The following is a 21,106-nucleotide window of genomic DNA, read 5'->3' as shown; positions in this document are numbered from 1 at the left end:
TCCTGATATATGCTTTTGCAATGTGGAAGTGGTGATGCCTTTGGTCGCTCTCTCTCACTTTCTCGCTCGCTCACTCTGTATTTATATATATGAAAGTGGATGTATGTGTGTGTTTCAACATAATTCTGATATATCTAGAGCAATTTTAACTATATTTCTTACAGTCTGGAAAAGAGTACTGTCGGGATACATATCAAAAATGCTAGAAACGGGTCGAAATTAGTATCGAATCCATAGTTTCGTGGTTGCTTAGATGAATAGTTCTACTTTCAATTCAAGTCCAATTAAGCTCCCATTAGCACCCAGGATGGTTACGTAGCGACATAAAAATATCGACGTCAACCGATATTAGAATTGAATCGTAAGTTTTCCGCGCCTCTAACAGTGCCGATTTCCCATTAGTCCACATTAGTCCACATTTCACATTAGTCCCATTGCCTAGAGGGCAACATATTTGCAGCGTGCGAAGTTTAAAACTTGAATAATATCTTAATTTTTTCCTTATGAAAAAAGTTAAAAATCAAGAGCAAATATACTATTTCATGAACAATCCTCTTTTACTATTGTAATATGTTTAATATTAGCGTTAGAAATCTAAAAATAATTCAGAACATGTTTCACATTTGTTATTTTTTGTTACGTAGTTGTAGCTATAGCATCTAGTGAGTGGTATTTAATTGTAATAAATTCACTAATTAAGCCTATTCGAACTAAGTTTTATTTTTAAGTTAGGGATGAAGGGGTGGAGAAATATGTAGTTATTGGGGACGACGAGAGCAAAAGTGCGTATGTTTACCCGTGAATTAGAGATCATCTTTTGTTGTAGTTATGTACACCTTGAATTCTTTTGCTGTTTTATTTCGGTAATCCCCGGGAGAATATTGGGTTGAGACTGTGCTTTTGACAATTTGTTTTTGGCAATACACGGGAGAGTATTGGGTTATATTAGTTAGCCGGTCATGGTGTTGATTTTGAATAATCGGACAGTGTTGGAAAATAGAAACAACAAATGAAGGATGTTACTATGTAGAAATAAATAATGTGTAATCGTGTTGATGTAGAAATGGAATAAGTGGCTGAAGTCTTTTTTATGTTAAGGAAAGTTAGAGCCAGTGTGGCAATTGATATTTTAGGGTTTATGAGCCAAGCGTGGCTGTTGATAATAAGGTCGAAGAGCCGAGAGTGGACACTGTTATGGTAGGTTGATGAGCCAAGAGTGGCTTTTGATATTTTGGTGGCTTATGGTAACGCCAAGTGGGATCATAGTTGTTGTTATAGTTTTTGGGCTTCACAAAGGCTCCTGTTTAATTGAGTGTATTGGTGTAAGTCAAAGGTTGAGAGTGAAATGACAATGGTAACCTATAATTCATTTGTAAACTCTAGTAGATTTGAGAAGTTAATTAAAGTAATACTTTGCTTTACTGAAGGTACCAAAAATAAACAAACCTAACAATTATAATACATAACCTTAGGGGGGGAGTAGAAGTCCGAATTTTTGCGAAAAATTGAGTATCTCACAAGTCGTTCAACTAAGAGCTGAAATTCAGCATATAACTCTTTATTAAAAATAAACAGCATATGTCCTGACATATTTTTATTTGTTTATGAGCGGGGAAGAGGGGGCATTTTCTATATATTGGAAATTGGTAGTGGGTTGATTTGTAAAAATAATCGAAAAAGTTTGATATTAGTTGAGAAAGAAATTGAGTAATGAAAACTACAGTTCTTTCTATTTATAATTGCAGAAGCTGGTGTTTAATATATGGAGCGTTCGGAACATAAGGCAATCATGCTATAAAGTTGAGAGAAAATGGCCATAAAATTGGTATTCTGAACTTAATTACATGGGCATTTTCAATTAGTACGGCATGCTTAATTATATAGAAAATTACTTTTTCTTTCTTTTTTACGTTCGTCTACTTTTCCTTGATTTCAGACTTTTAAATTTCATCCTATTTTCTACTGAAATTTGTATGTAAGGCAACAAAGAAATAATTATATATGATAAATTTAAATTCATTTTAATTCGGAAGATGAGAAACACTTTTACCATTGTATATCTTAAAGGTCAGATCCACCAATATTGTAATAGAGAGGTGCAATGAGCCATTGACGGTAGAAATTCAAACTCCGATAAGTGATAATTTCATAGTCTTGTTTTATTACAAGTGTAACCTCTTTAGTCAATGGAGAGAAGGACGTGGATCATGGGTCACAGTTGATGACGATGGGTTTTGGTCGGTCAGAGTTGGTCGCAATGGTTCAGAGTAGTTCATAGTTGGTGGTAGGTCAGAGTGGATCACGATGGATGATGGGTCAGAGTGGGTCAATGGGTCATTTGGGTGTTGGGTGATAGTAGGTCATGGTGGGTCGTGGATCAGATTTTCATTGACCCACACCATCTCTGGTTAAAATTGCATTAAAGAGAAGAGGCACCGAAGATGTATGTCGGCTATTATGCTCAAATTTTGCACATAGATAGTACCTCACCAGAAAGCAATAAATCTGAAATGGTTCACGGTACCACCTCCTAGAACTCGAGATGTAGGGGTTTGTCTGATTGGCTAAATTAAGACCTCAATGATTTATCCTTCAACAAGCAAGCTTTTTATGATCGTTTCCGTGGGGAAGTCAGAAGAACACGTGCCTAGTAATCGTAATATTGATAGATCGCGTCCACTTCGGGTTATTTGTTTAGTGTTTTTTAGACTCACCTAAATATAAACAAATCACAGATATAGGCAATTTAACATATTTTGGGAGAGTAATTTGGCGTTTCATCGCGTCTCTGCCAATGGTAGTAAAGTTTTCAATATGGAACTGGTGCCACAGCTGATCGTCACTGCGGGACCACCAATTTTTGGCGAGAGGTCAATAGTTGACCATCTGTAGTCCACCGACGCTTACAGCTTAGAGTAATGAACGATGTCTTTGCCTTGTAGACTTCATGACTACCGAGTTATTATTATTATTATTATTATTATTATTATTTGTAGTAATAGTAGTATAATTGATAATATAATAATTATATTGTCTATGTATTGTCTCGGTAGTACTACACACAGGATTTGGCTCGTTTTGGTTCGACTCGACTCTAATCCGAGTCGAGTTGGAGGAAATGTTTCGCGCCGAGTCCTAGAGTAGACCTCAAAGATGTCTGTTTCGAGTAGTCGAATCGAGTTTCAAAGAAAAGTCGCTCGTGCCCAATCCAACTAATGAGAGCTAATCGGAGTTAAGCGAAATCGAAAGTCACACTATTTCTCTAAGCGACCCCGAAAACTATGAATTCGACACTAATATCGATCATTTTCTATCATTCTTTTATATGTATCCCCCTCCCATTCACCATAGGTAACCCAACAGCACTCTTTTTCAGACAATAAGAAATGTGGTTAAAATTACTCTAGGCCAGTGGTTCTCAATCTAATTCCTATCACGATCCCCTTTTATCACATCCTCTTGCCAGCGACCCTTTTATAATTTGTTTTATAATAAGCTTGTATGGGATTTTTAACATACCTATTTCTATAATAGTAGAATCAATTTCTTGTTTATAGTGAACAGAGCCGTGGCATGGAAAATCAGCGCCCGGGACGAGAGTATATGACGATGTCTCCGTACATATGAGTGAGGGCGACAGACTAACTGCGAAGCGCCACCATGGTTGGCACGAAACTCAATACAATTTTCAAAAGTAAACCCTGCATTTCCTTGATTTTGAGCACATTTTATTACTTTTTCCCTCTATTTGATACATGTGCACATGCACCTTCCTAACATGAGTAACACACTTCCTCCGAAATTTGTGCCCCCTTTTTTCGGCGCCCGGCACTGACAGTGGATTCAGTAACTGTAATATCTATATTCCCAACGACGAAGGTGTTGGTTCAAGATGGATGTTATTGAAGAGGTCATTAACTCCTTCATTGAAGAGGTCATTAACGTATCTGATCTAAGCCCACAACTTCTTGACCAAATAATAGAATGATCATGCGACAAGTCTTTGCAACTGGTTTTCTGTAACGAAGACTTGGACAAGTTCTGCCTGATGAGGAGAAAAGAATATCCTGGTCTGGTATCTGCTGCTTTAAAAGTAATAATTCCATTTGCTATTTCGTACCTGTGCGAAAGTGTGTGTGTGTGTGTGTTTTATTTCATGGTAAACATTAAAACAAAGACAAGAAATCGCTTGTCAGTTGAAAATGGCTTGATAACGTTCGTCACGAAGATTGAACCGGGCATTGCTGTACTAGTGAAATTACACCATGCTTAGGTATCTCATTAGGTTTCAATTTTAATTGTATTTCAATGTGCAGGTTTTGTTCCTTGTGTATTTTTCTAGCATTTCTATATACAATTCTCATTAGTTTCATATCATACCCCTTTCATTTAAATTCATTTTTAAATAACTCTGCACCCTTTGAAAATGTTCAGTAGACTTATTTTTTATTGTGCTTTGCAGTAGGCCTATGTATAAAAATAAAAGTATTGCCTATCAGAGCAAAATTCAAAATAATATTTAAAAATAATCTCCGGTATTAGATTCTAACTATATTTATCTCTTCCGCTTATCTTCTCGACTCCCAGGTTCAGAAACCCTGCTCTAGGCATACATGAGTTATGTTGGAACATACATACATACACTTTTATATGTATAAATACAGATAAGAGAGGGTTGAGAGAGAGCGATTAAGGTATTACCGCTCTCAATCTCTTCACTTTACTTTTGCGATTCGTAAATTTCTTATGTGACAGTTTGGGGCTAGCTAGTTTTTTGTTTTGAACCACGATCCGATTTTCGATATGCTCTACCTAAATGCTGTAATGCGAATATTGAGAAGTTACCTGCGTATGAAAATAGCTGCAAATAAATACATTACATAACTTATTTATTGCTATTACACAATTTTCTTAATTTGTATTTAATATTCACATATACCGACGTTATGTCACTACCTCAGATGTTATATTTTAAAGATCAGTATTAATTATGTCTTGAAATGATACGAATATATATATTCAACTGTATATATATATATATATATATATATATATATATATATATATAATATATATATATATATATATATATATACAACTGATGAATTGTAATGTAACTATTTTACATAATTTTCATGCATTTAGGAAAGTAGAATATCATAAAAGAATCTCACCTGAACGGGTATCGAACTCACGATTTAAACGCTCGGGGTGTACCACTGAGCTAACATTACCGCTTTTCGGAATCTGCTTCTGAAATATAACTGAGCTCATACGTAAATGCTCTTTTCCGTATGGAAATCACAATGACGAAACAAGACTGTGAATACATAGTTTGGAAATATTGTATCATTAAGTATTTCAATCAATGTTCTTTGTTTTCTACACTTAATACCATTTCAACATGTCTTATTATATTTAACAGAAAGAAAAACATATCTCTACATTTTTTCCCGATTGCTAAGGTTGGCTTGGAGGTTCGAACCAGCAGCTTTAGTTTACTGTTTTCCGAAGATACTCGAAGTTGGACTTCGAAAGTGTTCGTCTCAAAACAGCTATCATCATATCGCTCAATCTGTTTGGTATATGGTATATGTTTTTATACGTATAAAGTCAGTATAACAATTTATTCTTTAAACAGCTTTTCGTATGTATTAATATTCCTTTATAAAAACTGTTTTTAATATTATTATTACGGCGCACCATTTTCAGTTTTCTTTTGCGAGTCGTTGACCAAGTCGTTCCCGACAATAGGCGTGTCGTGCAAGTAACCAATCACACGTCAGGTACTAGCTTTTACCTATTGCTTCCTGCTCACAGCTCAGAACATTGGTAACTATGGATAGACGTACAGCAGTAATTGCTTTATGGGAGTTGGAAGGCTATTCTGCAACTGCAGCTAGCAGGCGAGTAGGTGTCCCGTCCTCTACAGGAAGGCGATGGATTCGGAAATATGGTGCTACAGGTCAGACTGGTAATTCACGATCTCCTGGTCGTCCGCATGTGTCAACCGAAGCCGAAGATGCGAGATTAGTAAACGAAGCCCGGTTAGACCCACTAAGGACGTCTAGACAGCTAAGGGAAGCTTCTCTCTTTCCTGGTAGCAAGCATACAGCTCTGCGAAGGCTTCGTCATGCTGGGTTACGTGGCTGTGTTGCTGCCGTGAAGGAAAAGCTCTCAGACCTCAGACGACCACCAAATTTACCGTCTCGCGTTTGCACAGGCGAATGTGGGTCGCAATTGGGAAAACGTAGTTTTCTCAGATGAATCCATATTCACAACATCAAATGAGGGACGCCGTTTTGTGTATCGTCCGAGAGGCACCCGATATGACCCTGGATATGTGGCTGCTTGCAATCGCAGTGGCCATGTAACTATTTCATGTTGGGGGTGGATTTCCAGTCGCGGAGCAGGACAGCTTCACAGAATTGAAGGACATCTGGACAGTGCTCAGTACTTAGACATTATGAGTAATATCATGGTGCCATCTGTACGAGTATTTCAGCCTGATGGTGTAATTCAGTTCCAGCAAGACCAGTCGCCAATACATACTTCCCGTGTGGTTCAGGAATGGTTCGCAGGGCAGCCTGAGATTGATTTAATTGACTGGACGGCTCGTGGAGCAGACCTCAATCCCATAGAAAATATGTGGGCAGAAGTGAAGCGTACTCTAAGGGACAGTTGGCCTGAGGCAGATCCACCAAGAACTCAGGATGACCTGTGGCATCTTGTTTCCGGAGTATGGCTGGAGGTAGGGGAAGGAGATAGATTTGTCACCCATTTAATAGATTCCATGCCCAGAAGAATGGAGCGTGTAATAAATTCAGAAGGCTCTTGGACACAATATTAATGTCCCCGCCTTAACTCCCGAAAACAGCTCTTTTCAGGGCTACTTAAAAGCTTCTGAAAATATTTCCAGAAGTAAACCACTCTTTGTATCCGATTTCAAGGCAATTCTACTAACAAAAGAAAAACGATAAATTGCTGCAGGCTTTGAACTCAAGACCTCTTCATTACCAAGCCCGTACTCTACCAGTAAGCTAACATGAACACGCAACCCAAACACGATTTTCAATTTCTGGTATTCGATGACAATGATGCTCATATACTTTGCAAATGGGATATTCCGCAACACACACACACACATAAACAAAGCGAGCGAGCGAGAGAGAGAGAGAGAGAGATGAATATACAAAAGCATATTCGAATGAGACTCTAAGTAACGACATTCCGTTCTAAAGAGAATTTGTGTTTCTTCCCATGACGTTAAGGGGATCGGGAAAAATTATGTGTCTTCAAGCAGGATCCGACTTTGGATACTCTGTTTATACACTTTCTATATCCCTAGGAAAATACTGTATTTCACGAATGTAAAAACATGCTGTAATGAGAATATTGAGAAGTTACATCTGTAGCTGCAAATAGCTACAAATAGCTGCAAATAAATATACTACATAATTTATTTATTGCTATTGAACGATTTTCCTAACTTGTATTTAACATTCTCATATATAATACCTACCTACTGTGAACACCTACCTATCTCAGATGTTATATTTTAAAAATAATAATTACTCTGTTCTGCAATGATTATGCGATATATATTCAACTGAGGTATTTTAATGTAATTATTTTATATAATTTTTCATGCATTGCGGAAAATACAATTTCATTTAAAAAATCACTGACCCAGATGGGAATCGAACTCGTAATCTTAAGATTTGAAATCCGACACCTTACCACTGAGCTAACACAAGGATTTACTGAAACATGCTTCTAGCGAAACATGTATAACGTTTCTCAAGATAATTATGACATTCATATCCACTACAAACGCTGTTTTTGTTCTACTTTGACTTTTATTTTAGTACTCAGGCGATAATTATGTTCTATGTCTTAACTTTGAGCATTCTTTTACATATGGAAAGATTCTTTAACGTATCTAAATGTTCAATTGCGTATGGAGAGCTAAATGCCAAACAAGAATGTGCTGACATTAATACAAGGTTTCGAAATATTGTGTCATTAAGTATTTCAATCAATGTTGCTTTTTTTTCTACACTTGGTAACAAGTCTTATCATACTTAAAAGAAGAAAAACACATCTGCAAAATTTTTCCCGATTGCAAAGGCTGGTTTGGAGGTTCGAACCTGGTTTACTTTTTTCCGAAGATACCCGAAGCTGGACTTAGAAAATTTTTGCCTCAAAACACCGATAAAGAATGCGCTCAACCTTTTTGAGACAAGGTGTACAATGTAGTATAACAAGTTCCTATTAGCCAGATATTGTTCATAACTGTCATAGTCTTTCCCTCTTTTTAAGGGCTTAACTTTATTAAGATGGGATACTTCTACTAATCTCATGTACTTTGAATAAATGTAAGGGAAGCTCGTTTATAAAGAGTTTTTCACCCCCAATGCAATTATGGCCCGGATTCAATCCTGGAACACGTAAGTTTACATTACACAGTGAGGATACCCGTTGCACATTAACTTCGGCTCAATATAGATGAATCAACCTCTATAATTTGTATTTGCCATTACGTAATATAATTAGCAAATTAAAATTACACAAAATATTAAGAAAAGACAGTGAAATTTCACAACGTACTCAAATAATTTTCTTCCTCTAAACATTACTTGATGAGAAGAAAGAATCCCGGAGAATCCCGATAATCTTTCTCATCCCTCGGTAATTCGCACCCTGTCTGTCACAGAATAAATAAAAAATAGAGAAAGTAAAGAAATTTTATTTTTTGTCATTTTCATGTTTAAAAGGAATAGTATATAACGTTTGAAATTAACACATGTCACTTCGAAGCAAATTGCAAGTTAGTAATTACGGCAGCAGAAATCGTGTAGTCTATACATCAATTTATTTATTTGCTAATAGGTGTTGTTGTGTGTTACCGCCACTGGCGTTGATTCTCGGAGAGCAGGCGCCTTAAATTGAGGTCTTTTTTTATCCTTGCATTGGCGACTTTATAACACGACACATACGTATATCTGAAGGAACCCCGAGATATACACAAAATAACGCCACTGGTTACCGAGGACAATATTTCAAAGGTCCATCACATCTTGCGCCTGTTTTTTCTGGCGTCTTCTACATTAAATTTGCTAACGTTAAGATGAATTTCAGTATTCTAATAGTAACAAGATTCTATATTTTGGTAAAAATAGTGTTACTTGTTTTGTTTTTAAAATAAATAGTAAATGTGTTATTTTTTTCCCTTTGCAGGTTTATTCTGCAATGCAACATGGGACGGGCTATACTGTTGGCCAACTACAGCAGCAGGTCAAACTATCAAATTGCCCTGTCATGTTGTAATGAAAAATTATATATCAGTACCAGTAGGAGTGGAAGCCGAAGGTAAGTTGCTACATGATTTTTTACTTAATTTAATTGCGTTGTTTAAACGTATACACATATATCCAGATCTGAAGAAGCTAATCTTATAAATCGCCTTTTCGAGTCCAAGTATATTTTCACTTAGATATGATATGCTCGAGTAACAACTTTTGTAATATCCGCAAATAATGTACGTACTTTCTTATTTTACTGTATTGGGAATAGATTCACGATAAACTTTAAATGATAGAAATATATGCATAAAGAACCTAAGAAACTAGAACCATGAAAAACGAAGTTGTAGTTTTCTCTACAAGTCTTCAGTGAATGTAGTATTTACTCTTGTCTATTGTAGTATTTTACTTTGTTCTTGATTCATTGTACTGCAATGATGTCTTCTTTATTTTACGAGACGTCCAAACTATGTTATGCGTATGTGCCCGAAGTATTAAGGCAGATTGACATAGAGTGTTGTCATTTCCGACCTCCTGCCATGCTCCGTCCGTCCGTCTGTGTCACGGCCTTGAACGTTCATACATACTATTCCATTCCATACCATACCATGCCATGCCATGCCATGCCGTCCCGCTACTGCTTTCGATACCATTTCTCAAAATGGATTGCAATGAGTCAATTTCGTGCCTTTTCGAATATTCCGAGAAAAGCAGAAGCATTACGACCGTCGAATTGCGACCGGGGTAGTTCCTCTTTAAGGTGGCCAATCGGTTTACGTAGTGTAAATGGCACGGGCACAGTACGCCATATGTGAATTAAGAAAGAACAATACCAATGAATTTTCAATGTTACAGTCTGAAAAGGAATTTCGTTAAGCACGGCAGGAACAGGAGCTGTAGACTATGTGTGAATTAACGTTTATAGAACGGTTTTGTCCGTCCATCTGTCTGTGGACAAGTAACTTAGCACAAACAGTTGGAGATATCGAGATGTGGTATTTTGCAATCAATTCAGTGTCTCAAGGATATGTTTCATGTCCTATTCTAAGTTTCTACTCAAACCAGAAGTGGTTCAAATTAATCATTTCCGCTTTCAGCAATTATCACCATAAAACGAAAAGGGTATAAGAAAGCAAGAAACTGCTTTTCTGCAAAGATTCAGCATTTCAAGGCAACGTACAATAACTATTCTGAATACTACCAAAATCTGAAGTGGTTGAAAAAATGCTACTACTTTGGGATTCAATACTGATTACTACAGAGCAAAAGCTGAAAAAAATTGAGATGCGATTTCCTAAATCGATTTAGCATCCCAATACTAGCTTCCATTTTCTCCATTAATCCTCTAATTAAACCAGAAATGGTTCAAATTAGCAATTTTTGGTTTTAAGGTTTATCCTTGAAAAAATCAAATGCTACAACATAGCGAGAAGCTTTTTTTTTTTGTACAGGATTTAGCATCTCAAGGCAAGGTATGATTACTATCCTGAACAATCTACCAAAACCGAAAGGGATTGAAATATGCTACTACTCCCGGTTCCTTCTCTCCTAAGATTGAGCATCTCAAGGCAATATACAATGACTATTCTGAAGTGGTTAAAAAAATGCTACTACTTAGGGTTTCGACACTGATTTTTACAGAGCAGAAACAGTCAAATATATCGACTTAGGGTTTTCTGAAATCGATTCAACGTCCCAAGAATGGGTTTCATCTTCTCCATTAACTCCCTCTTCAAACCAGAAGTGGTTTAAATTAGCCATTTTCGGTTTTAACCTTTATCGCCAAAGAACAAAACTAGAGAAGATAGCGGAAAACCTTTTTTGTACGAGATTCAGCATCTCAAGGCAACGTATAATCACTATCTTGAATATTCTCTCAAAACCGGAAGAGATTGAAATATGCTACTACTTTCGGTTTCAATTGATTTTTATAGAACAAAAATGGTAGAGAGATATCGAGATGCGTTTTCTTTTTTTTATTATTTTGCAATTGATGCATATCCTAAGAATAGGTTCCGTCTACCTATTTAACCCTCTATTCAAACCGGAAGTGGATAAAATAATCGATTTCAACAGTTTATCTCCATAGACAAAATTATATTAGATAGCGAGTTTTCTGAAATCTATTCAGGATGTTACGTTGTCACAACTCGCAACACTTTACCAAAACTTAAAACAGTTGTAATTTATTACTACTTCAGGTCTCAATACTGAGTGCTTTGGGTCTTAATACTGGAAGGGATTTGGTAGTAAAATAATTATTGTCTATAATTGCAATTTGTTCATATCATCAAACTTTCATGTGCGCTACAAAACCTGTCCTGCATTCCGTGCCTCAATTTTGGCATGGTTGTATAGCAAAACATGTTCCCTGTTTATTGTAAAACATGACTGTCCCTACTTGTCCACTTATGTGCTATAGGTATTTTTCTACTACATGTGTAAGAATAAGATATTTCGGTTCTGTACAAATTTCTTGCACTTTTCATCCGCCAGATTGTGTCCGTCATATTGCATTTTGCACTTTTAACACTGAATTCGTACTCAGCGATCACGAAAACCTCTGTAAAATTCAAAATGGCTGATAAAACATGGCGCACAAAATGCAAAAAACCGCTATGGAACTGAAAGCAGGTAGGTACTTTTGGTATCCTATTCATACACAGCAACGTTGAATATCTCTATAATGTATACCCCATTTCAGATCCATAGCTTGTTGTTTTGTAATTTGTGCCTGCCATGTTAGATACGCCATTTTGATTTGTAAACATTTGATGTCAGATTCGTATTCAGCTACCTTTTAAACCTATATATACAACGTCTCAAAACAATTACTTTATAACTTCCTATTTTGTTCACGGTTTCTGGTATTTCGGAGAGTGTCTTGTTCTGATCCTTAAATGTTCGCCACACCCCCTACAGGCCCCATTAAAGCGAGATATTTCACATGTGAGGTATACTTGGTGTGACTTTTCAAACGATATATAACACATGCAGATACCCGTGTACCACTTCTAGTACTTCCCTAGTTAGGCATTGATAGCTTCATAGCATTCGCCTTAATGGCAACAAGTATGCCAGCCAGTTAGAAAGCCAGTAGAGTAAAGGGAAGAGTTACCTGGAACATGTCCACGTACGCACAGCTTTTACATTATTGTTCATTATCCGTACGATGTAACCAGATGGAAACACTGAATCTTACGAAACCTATTGTACAAACTTTAATTGCGCAAAATGATTTGGTGAATGAAAGGAAGTAGAAATTATTTAAATACTTGATGTCTCACTTGACAATCGGACTGTGCAAGTAGCATAGACGTTGGGTCAACGCTGACCCAACAATTTTCCAACGGATTTATCATTCCCCAACGGAGGGCCAACGATCTGTGCTATTTGGGTGAGTACGAAATTATCATTACGATCGGTTACTAAGTATCATGATGATTACTATATGTGGAAAGAGTATAAGTAAATATCTCAAGTCTGTGAAGTCACTTAGTCTCTCTTCATTTACAGAGTAAGATATCAACAAGGAAAAATTAAATAAATCTTTCAGTTTTACGTCCCACAGTTATGTCGGCTACGCTAAAGGAGATTATGATGTTGAGAAATTAATGAAATGGTGAAATGAACGAAGTAGGAGAAAACGGGAGAACCAAGAGGAAACCCACGCACACGGTGTTTCTCTACCACAAAGTTCACGCGGCACTAGCTGGGATCAAACCAGGTAACCCACGCACCGTAGGTGAACACTCTACCACTGAGCCACCGTAGCCGTGGCCCCATCAACAAGGAAGGACATTCTTTCGGATAGGAGGAGTTGTACCACTTCTAGCTGGGTGGCCTGCACGACCTGTTGGATTTAGCAGTGCATATTGTACTTCAGCAGTAATCTGAGGTAGTCATGGCTTGGATCTTACCCTCTCTGCCTTCCAGCGTTTCCAAAATTGATCTCCGCCGGGCTGAAACTATACCGTGGAATTTAGTACCTTGCAGTGTGAAACGACCCTTTCCCTCTAGTCACGCCACACGAATCCAAATCGAGAGTCTCTACTAGGAAAAAAAAATTCAACAATCGATTTAAATTCGAGAAGCAAACCTGAAAGAAGAGTCTTGGCCGAACAGACACATAAACCCAAAGCAGTTTTATCAGACTAGACGGATTGCAATTCCTTGTGAATATGTTAATGACAAATACCAATAAATAGGATATGCAAATAAACATAAATAATTGAACAACCAGATTTCAATTTTTCAATAACAATATTTATTTCAAAGCGTTGGTTGTGCATATATACTAATACGTTAGATTAATATAAATGCACAAATCAGCAATAACAACAATAATAATAAAAAAAATAAATGTATATAGATATTAATATTTCGCGTAGAAATATGTGAGAAATCCAATTCAAAAATTTATAATAATTTAATTCAATTATATTAACTGTTAATGTAATCGTAATATCAAACAACAATCTCAATATTTCAATTTAAATCCAAATTCGCTTGAATATAAAATAATGTCTGAAGGTAATTTCTCAAATATTAACAAAATATTTAATAATAATAAATCTGAAGTTAATCAGTCTCGAATATCAACTTTCAATGTTGTAAGCAAATTTCAACGTTTACTAGTAAATATTCGTTTCATTAACTTTTGTCACCGACTGTACAAAACTGAAAATCCAATTCAATAATTCAATGATTCTTCAATTAATTCGGTTAAAAGTAATATCTCAATTATTCTTTCAAATTCTATAGAAAAAACTACCTAATTGAATTATAATACTCTTTACTAAAGTTGCACCTAGTCCTATTATATTTACTGTGACTGTACCAACTCAAAATGATAATAACGTAATATATGTTAATTCCACAATTACTAATCTTAAATATGCACAAAAATATCGCACAATAAACCTTCAGTATTCGATTCTTATCAAAAACCCAATTATTTACTCTCAATGGTTCGATATAGAATCTTAATGGAAATCATTCATTAAGAATGAATGCAATATGAACGTGTCAACGATTCAAAATCACGCTGTAAGGTTATAAACATATCCACAAGGAAATAATTTCGGTTCTCTTAATATTCTTCGTAATTATTTGGAACTATACTCCCGGATTATCATTCCACTAATTTCTAAATTACAATCTGGGGAGGATTTAACTAGATTAAGAAACAGATCCCTATAGTGGCAATTCAATACTAATGATAATAGCGTCCTAACCAAAGCGGAAACGACCTTAACCACAACCAATCTGCAATTGTTCACAAAGTGACCCATATACTACTTAAATCAAAAATTCACTCACCCAAATTTTCTTTCTTCTTATTACCTTATCTTGTGGTATCACGGTAACAGGATTGGCTTCGTTGTCTGACTGAGATGTAACTCGAAGCGAATAAATATATTGGTCAAACGGCACTTGGTCTAAAAACCCTTTTTCAAACTCTCTCGCCAAATCCAAACTAAACTTAGTTTCAGTGTGCAAACAGTTACTTGCAAAAACAGTAGAGCTTAACAAGAGTAAAGCTTCCTGCATTAAAAATAATCATTAGAGCAAGTAACTACAGTTTCTCAGTTCTTACATTTCTTTTCACAAATTAACGTCCCACCAAAAATGTGTAGAGTTCGTCCTTTGGGGCAAAAATGCTCCACAAATAACCAGACAACTATGGTTATAGTAATCAAAAAGATTACACTGGCTATTTGAACAAACTCGTAACATATAGGTCTAAACGGGCACAAGTTGACCTCCTTTTGGTCCCCCGTTCAATTCCTGCCTCGACTCCAATACTTCTATTATCTTTCGGCTTAAAACAAGAATGAAAAATAACAGAAATATTAGCTTCTGAGAAACTGTGATTATACTAATATCACCAAGCACTTTTTTCCACACTTTTCACTCTCTTTGCCGTAATGCCCAATACATTCATTGGCCCAGTCTAACTTCACAGCTAAACTCTGACACAAACAACGACACCATGCAAAAAACTTGTACACGTTTCGTTCCACAACCGTCACCACTCATGCAATCGTGAACTAATAATCCATGTTGGCTGACAAACTACAGCTACGAAACCACGTTCCATCCTGTCCGAAGAAACTACGAATTTACGATCTGTCTCGGTTGGTGAATCACGAAAGAGTATGCGGGCTGAAGGCAACCACATACCACGAAACTACGTACCCTCACGTGACGCGCTAGCAAGTTTGAATGATTTCCATATTGACTCTATTTTTCGCGCACTCCTACTCTTTCCTTCTTTCTTTTTTTCTTTTTAAAAAAAACTAACAAAGATACAAGGAAATAAATATATATATATAAGTTAAATTTAGCTTGATTTAAACAACATAATAATATATTGTATTTGTATTTCCTTTTTTTCAGTTTCTTTTACTCTCCCTTGCTTCTCGTTAGTCGTCATCATCTTGGGACGAGTCCATTGAGTCGCGAGCCGGGGGGTGTCCTCAAGGCGACCCGTTACAAGTGACAAATCGCCTCCTGCCCCAAAATGCGGAATCGGAATGTAAGATTCACTTAAAACGTTCCGGCGCTGACACTGTAGAAAATTATACTTCTACTCGATACGAGAGTTTCCATTACCAGAGGTATAACTCGGTGCCCATTGTGGAAATTGGCATAGTAGATAATATGACAAAATAATAATTAAATATGTCCAAATATTAGATTGATAATTAACTAAATGAATGGTAGCAAACTGAATGTATAAACTGTAACAGTGTCACAATTATTATCCTGCACTCACTATCTGAGAAAACTTGTTATCCAATAGAATACGTTCCCTACTACCTAGTTAGGCTTAAGCATCTTCATAACGGGCCAAATATAAATTCACTGTATACTAATTGAGATATTAATTGTACGAGACTTCCATAATCCACATACTAGCTTACGTTCCATTGTGATCCAGCTAAGCCTCGAGATTCCTATTATCATTATCAAAGATTCGAACTAAAGAGAACATACAAGAGATTCCTAGAATTCATTATCCAGCTTGATTTGCTTGTACAGAATTAATCCTGACAAGTAACATTCAATATAGAGGCATGTGCAAGTATCCCGTAACACATTGTGTTCGTAATTATTCCTCACAGTATCCCATTATCCTTCTCCGGAGGGTCTTTCTACTGCTAATTACTGGAAATTAAAACGTAAGATACTTGAATTTCGTTTTCAGTACTTTATTCTGGGTTGTTTAAAGAGATAAGACACCAGTCTATAAGGAGAGCGCTTTCCCAGCCTACTGAGAACAAAGATGTCTTCTTAATGAATCTCTTGACAAAGGCGCATATCATGATAGGTGAATACCAAGTAGTTTACTCGCATTCTAGGAATATTCAACTGAATTACGGAAGAAAGGCAATTCATGTATGGAACGCACTGACTACCTGTTGATCATTTTACTTGTCCAAGAATCGTATGAAGCACAGGAAGGTTACTGAAATTCCTCTGAGGTTTTACCTGATGGATCCCTTTTCCTCTATACATCAAGATAAAAATTTATTTTATGTTAATAATTAAATTTCTTTTAAAAAGTGTAAGGACTTAACGAATCGTCTTCCCGAGTTCAGGGAATTTTATTTTAAGAAACTAATATTACTGTTTATAGCTCTTCCATTTCTAAAGATAGCATAATGGGCAAAAACTGTTGGAGATTTAAGGAAATGCAAACAAAACTGTTCGTCAGAGTTTATTTATTTATTTATTTATTTATTTATTTATTTTGCAACTATTACAGGGCATAAGCTGCAATTACAATAGGCTTACAAACAGTAAAATATAAAAATTTCGCAAATAGAAGAAAAGTATATAGATTCTAACAAAGTAAGTAAATGAAAGTTACAATAAGAGAAAAGAAAAAGAGAGAATTACATACTTTCTTCACATACTAGCTCCATTAACATGGGATTTTATAATCCAAAACAGTAATATACATACACACATACATATGCACATACATACATACACATGTGCATACACACACACACACACAATATATATATATATATATATATATTCACAAACACAAATTGATACATATAAGTACATATACATACATACATACGCATACACGAACATACAAATACACATACATATGCATAGAGTATTTCTAAGAAAAACAGAGAATGTGTTAAGCTATACTAAAACTAAATGAAATCATAATGATTAACTGGCGAGTCTGGAACAGAGTACGCAAAAATTCATATAAATTTAAAACCTAAAAAAAAAAAAAAAAAAACAGTTATCATATTGTTTATTTCTCTTGGAACAACCAGAAATTCTCCACCAGGACATTTCATTATAAAACAATAACATTATCTATTCAAGAATTACAGAGTCAATATTCTATTTGTTTCATTCAACTCGACCAAATTTGATAATTTTCTTTACTATATTCATATACATGAAAAAAGGCATCGCAAAATGTACATCTGTATTCATTTTTATAACATTATTATATCTTTTACATAATCTAATTACAGGAGAATTTGAATGAGCTTCTGACTGTGATCTTTCACAGCAAAACGGGGTCTCATTCGTAGAAACTTGTTGTTGATATTAAAATACAATAATTTGAGAAACTCTGGATTATTGATTATTCCACTTACAGACTTATAGAAAAAATGTATATTTCTTTGTATTTTCTGATTAAAAATCCCAATGATTTGTATCCGTTATTTATTACTTTTAAAGTGTTTGTATTAAAACACAATTTATTGTCTAACCTTATTCCCAGATCATTTACTTATTTAACTCTTTGAATAGCTTCTTTATTCAGCGTATACTCAAAACGAAGTGGATTATGTTTTCTAGAAAAAGTTATAACTAAGCACTTCTTCACATTAAAATGTAGTTTATTTAGAATGCTCCACCTATAACACTCATCCAAATCCTCCACTAATTGTGAATCTTTGTGAATCATTGTGAATCTTTATTTCCTTATACAATTCCATATCCTCCGCAAACATTAAACAATTAGAATGTTTTATTACTGTCGGCAGGTCATTAATAAACAGACCAGAGGTCCAAGGTTCCATCCTTGAGGTATGCCAGAATTAACTTCGTACAATTGGGAAATGACTTGATTAAATATCACAAATTTTTACGGCCTTTTAAGTATGATGAAATTCATATTAAAAGGTTATCTGATAAACCAAAAGCTGATAACTTTTTAAGCAATATATCATGATCTAATTTATCAAAAGCTTTAACGAAATCTGTATAGATGGCATCTACATTATTCTTGCTGTGAAGTTAATCAGAGAGGTACTAACTAAATTAAGTTAGTTACTGTAGATCTCCTGGGATAAAATCCATTCTGATCTATAGATAAATAAATTTCACATGATTATATATTTTAGTATAAAGAATCTGTTCAAATATTTTAGACGGAGCAGAAATTAATGATATCGGTCTACAGTTTTTAACTTCAGATGGATTACCTTTTTTGTGGATTGGATGGATTTGCTAATCTTCCAAGTTTCAGGGAAAACTTGTGTTCTTAATATAAGATTATAAATATAACACAATGGTTTCATCAATACTTCGCCACAGCCTTTGAATATATAAACTGGTATTAAATCAGGTCCTGAGGATTTTGATGGTTGTAACTTTCTAATTGCTTTTACATAATCCTCTTCAGTAACAAAATTTATATTCAAGCATTGGGATACCTCCAAATTAACCGAATCGGTTATATTATAATTCGCTGGATCTTGAGAATAGACACTTTTAAAGAATTCAGCAAAACCATTGGCAATACAATTGTTGGAATCTAGAGGTTGTTTTTGATAGGTCATATGACTAGTTGCTAATTTATTTTTTTTTTTCGTTGTTGATAAAGTTCCAAAAGCTTTTCGGATTTCTCTCGTATCGTATTTTTTGTTTGAAAAATATACGATTTATGTGCCTTATCCATAATACTTTTTAATTTTCTACGCAATTCATTAAATTTGTTTAGATTATAATCTGAATGCATTTTTCGTTTTTTATATTCTTTCTCTTTTAAAGTATTAATTATTTCTGTAGTAAACCAGCATAGATATGAATGTTTCTTACGTAACGTTCTCTTTGGAACATATGTATCAACAATATTGTTGAAAATATTATAGAAATAATCTAAAGCTTTATTAATATTCTTGTCTATAATTAGTCTATTCCAATTTTTTCTCTGTAACCCCTTGTTTAGGTTACCTCTGGTGCTTGGAGTCCCGGATTCGATCCCAGCCCCCTCCAAGTGAAATTTGTGGTGGACAAACACCGTGTGCGTTGTTTTTCTCGGGGTTCTCCCGTTTCCTCCCACTTTCTTCATTCCACCATTTCATTCATTTCTCATAATCCACCGTCTCCTTTAGCCTAACCGGCATAACCGTGGGACATAAAACTCGAAAGATTTCATTTTTCCCTTGTTTAAGTTACAAAAGTCTGCTTTAGCATAATGGTATACATGATCGGAGCACAGTTAATTTTCTTCATCCTTCTCTTGTTAATTTTATATCAAGGAGCAGATTATATTTATCTCCATTTACAAAAGGACACATATGACTTACTTTTGATATGCACTATTTACAGAACACGCAAAGAATGCTAAATCTATCTACAGTTGCAAATCGGAAGCAGATAGATGAGTTGTGAGAACGGGATCAGATGCAAAATCGTATTGTCTAGTTCACTACCTTTCGGCTTTTCGAATATTTTGTTTTCTTTTGAAGATATTACAGAAAAACTCTAAAATTAGCGGTAGTTTAATTTCGCTGTAGTGAAGACACTTAAGTGTTTTGCTGTTCTCACTTCCAATCTGCTTAACTTGGAATTATATTAAAGAAAACACTTCTTTCATTAAATAAATAAGCCCAAATAAGTGCTTGGCCCACCTAACAAAACACAAAACGAATAGGAACTCTTGTGATAGGGGTCTCAAGGCATAACTATACAACAGGTTTCAAGCGAGGTTAAATATTATTTCTCTTTAAAAGATAAGAAAATGGCCCGAATGTTAACCCGTACCCAACTCAGTCGCTCACTAGTAAACCTTACCTTTGGGTGAATCGAGTTGCTGACTGAGACACATATGAGAAAGTAGTACTAAATGTGGTCAGTATTTCAGTGAAGTTGTAGGTGCGAAGCTCCAGGGGCTTAGGAGATACAGCTACCAGAACATCACATGGAAATACAGAATAGTCTTCATACAGTTGGAGGTAAAAGCTCTGTAAGACCTCTTGTAACGACAAAAGGTGAATAACAATTATATTGTTACATATTAGGACTAGGGGGAAGTCATATAGTAAGGGTATACCTGACGGCGGCCATCTTGAAATCCGCCATTTTGAATTAAGGTTAAGTTTTTATAATAGAAATAGGGTCATGTGATACCTGATTTAAGGCGCAAATTTAATCAGAAGAACAATGGTGACGTTAATTTTGATTTACGCGCAATTGGTAAAACGTTACAGGGAAATTAAATATTGTTGCAGCATATGTATTAGTCCTTTACCTCACCGAGTAAATTTGTGTTAATGGTAATAATTAAATAAAAAGCAAGTGAATAAATATTAGTTCTATGGTAAGAGTTGCCTTGATGGCGGCCATGTTCAAATCTGCCATTTTGAATCAGATAAAAGATTTAAACAAAATGCATAACATTGACACCTTATTAATAGCAAATTTTACCATGAATCCAACGGTATAACTATTTTTGCTTTATCTTTAACCAGCATTTGTTATCGCATAAACAAGTTGCTAATTTAAGGAAAAATGACCAAAGT

The 21,106-nt window shown here is 35.3% G+C and overlaps 1 protein-coding gene across 2 annotated transcripts in view; it reads left to right on the top strand.

Moving 5' to 3' along the window:
- Positions 1 to 9,241: 9,241 nt before the first annotated feature.
- The window catches only part of LOC145671180 (corticotropin-releasing factor receptor 1-like), a 1,144,309-nt gene continuing 1,132,444 nt past the window's right edge, over positions 9,242 to 21,106 (top strand). For both annotated transcript variants that reach the window (XM_081740030.1, XM_081740029.1), the window contains exon 1: positions 9,242 to 9,372. In XM_081740030.1, the coding sequence (XP_081596156.1) occupies positions 9,330 to 9,372 (43 nt within the window). In that variant the 5' untranslated portion in view covers positions 9,242 to 9,329. The remainder of the gene's footprint in view (positions 9,373 to 21,106) is intronic.

This window comes from Thermobia domestica, chromosome 15 (genome assembly GCF_964235325.1).
Source record: "Thermobia domestica chromosome 15, izTheDome1.hap1.1, whole genome shotgun sequence".
NCBI classification, from domain to species: domain Eukaryota; kingdom Metazoa; phylum Arthropoda; class Insecta; order Zygentoma; family Lepismatidae; genus Thermobia; species Thermobia domestica.
This window is presented reverse-complemented; position numbering and strand designations above follow the sequence as displayed.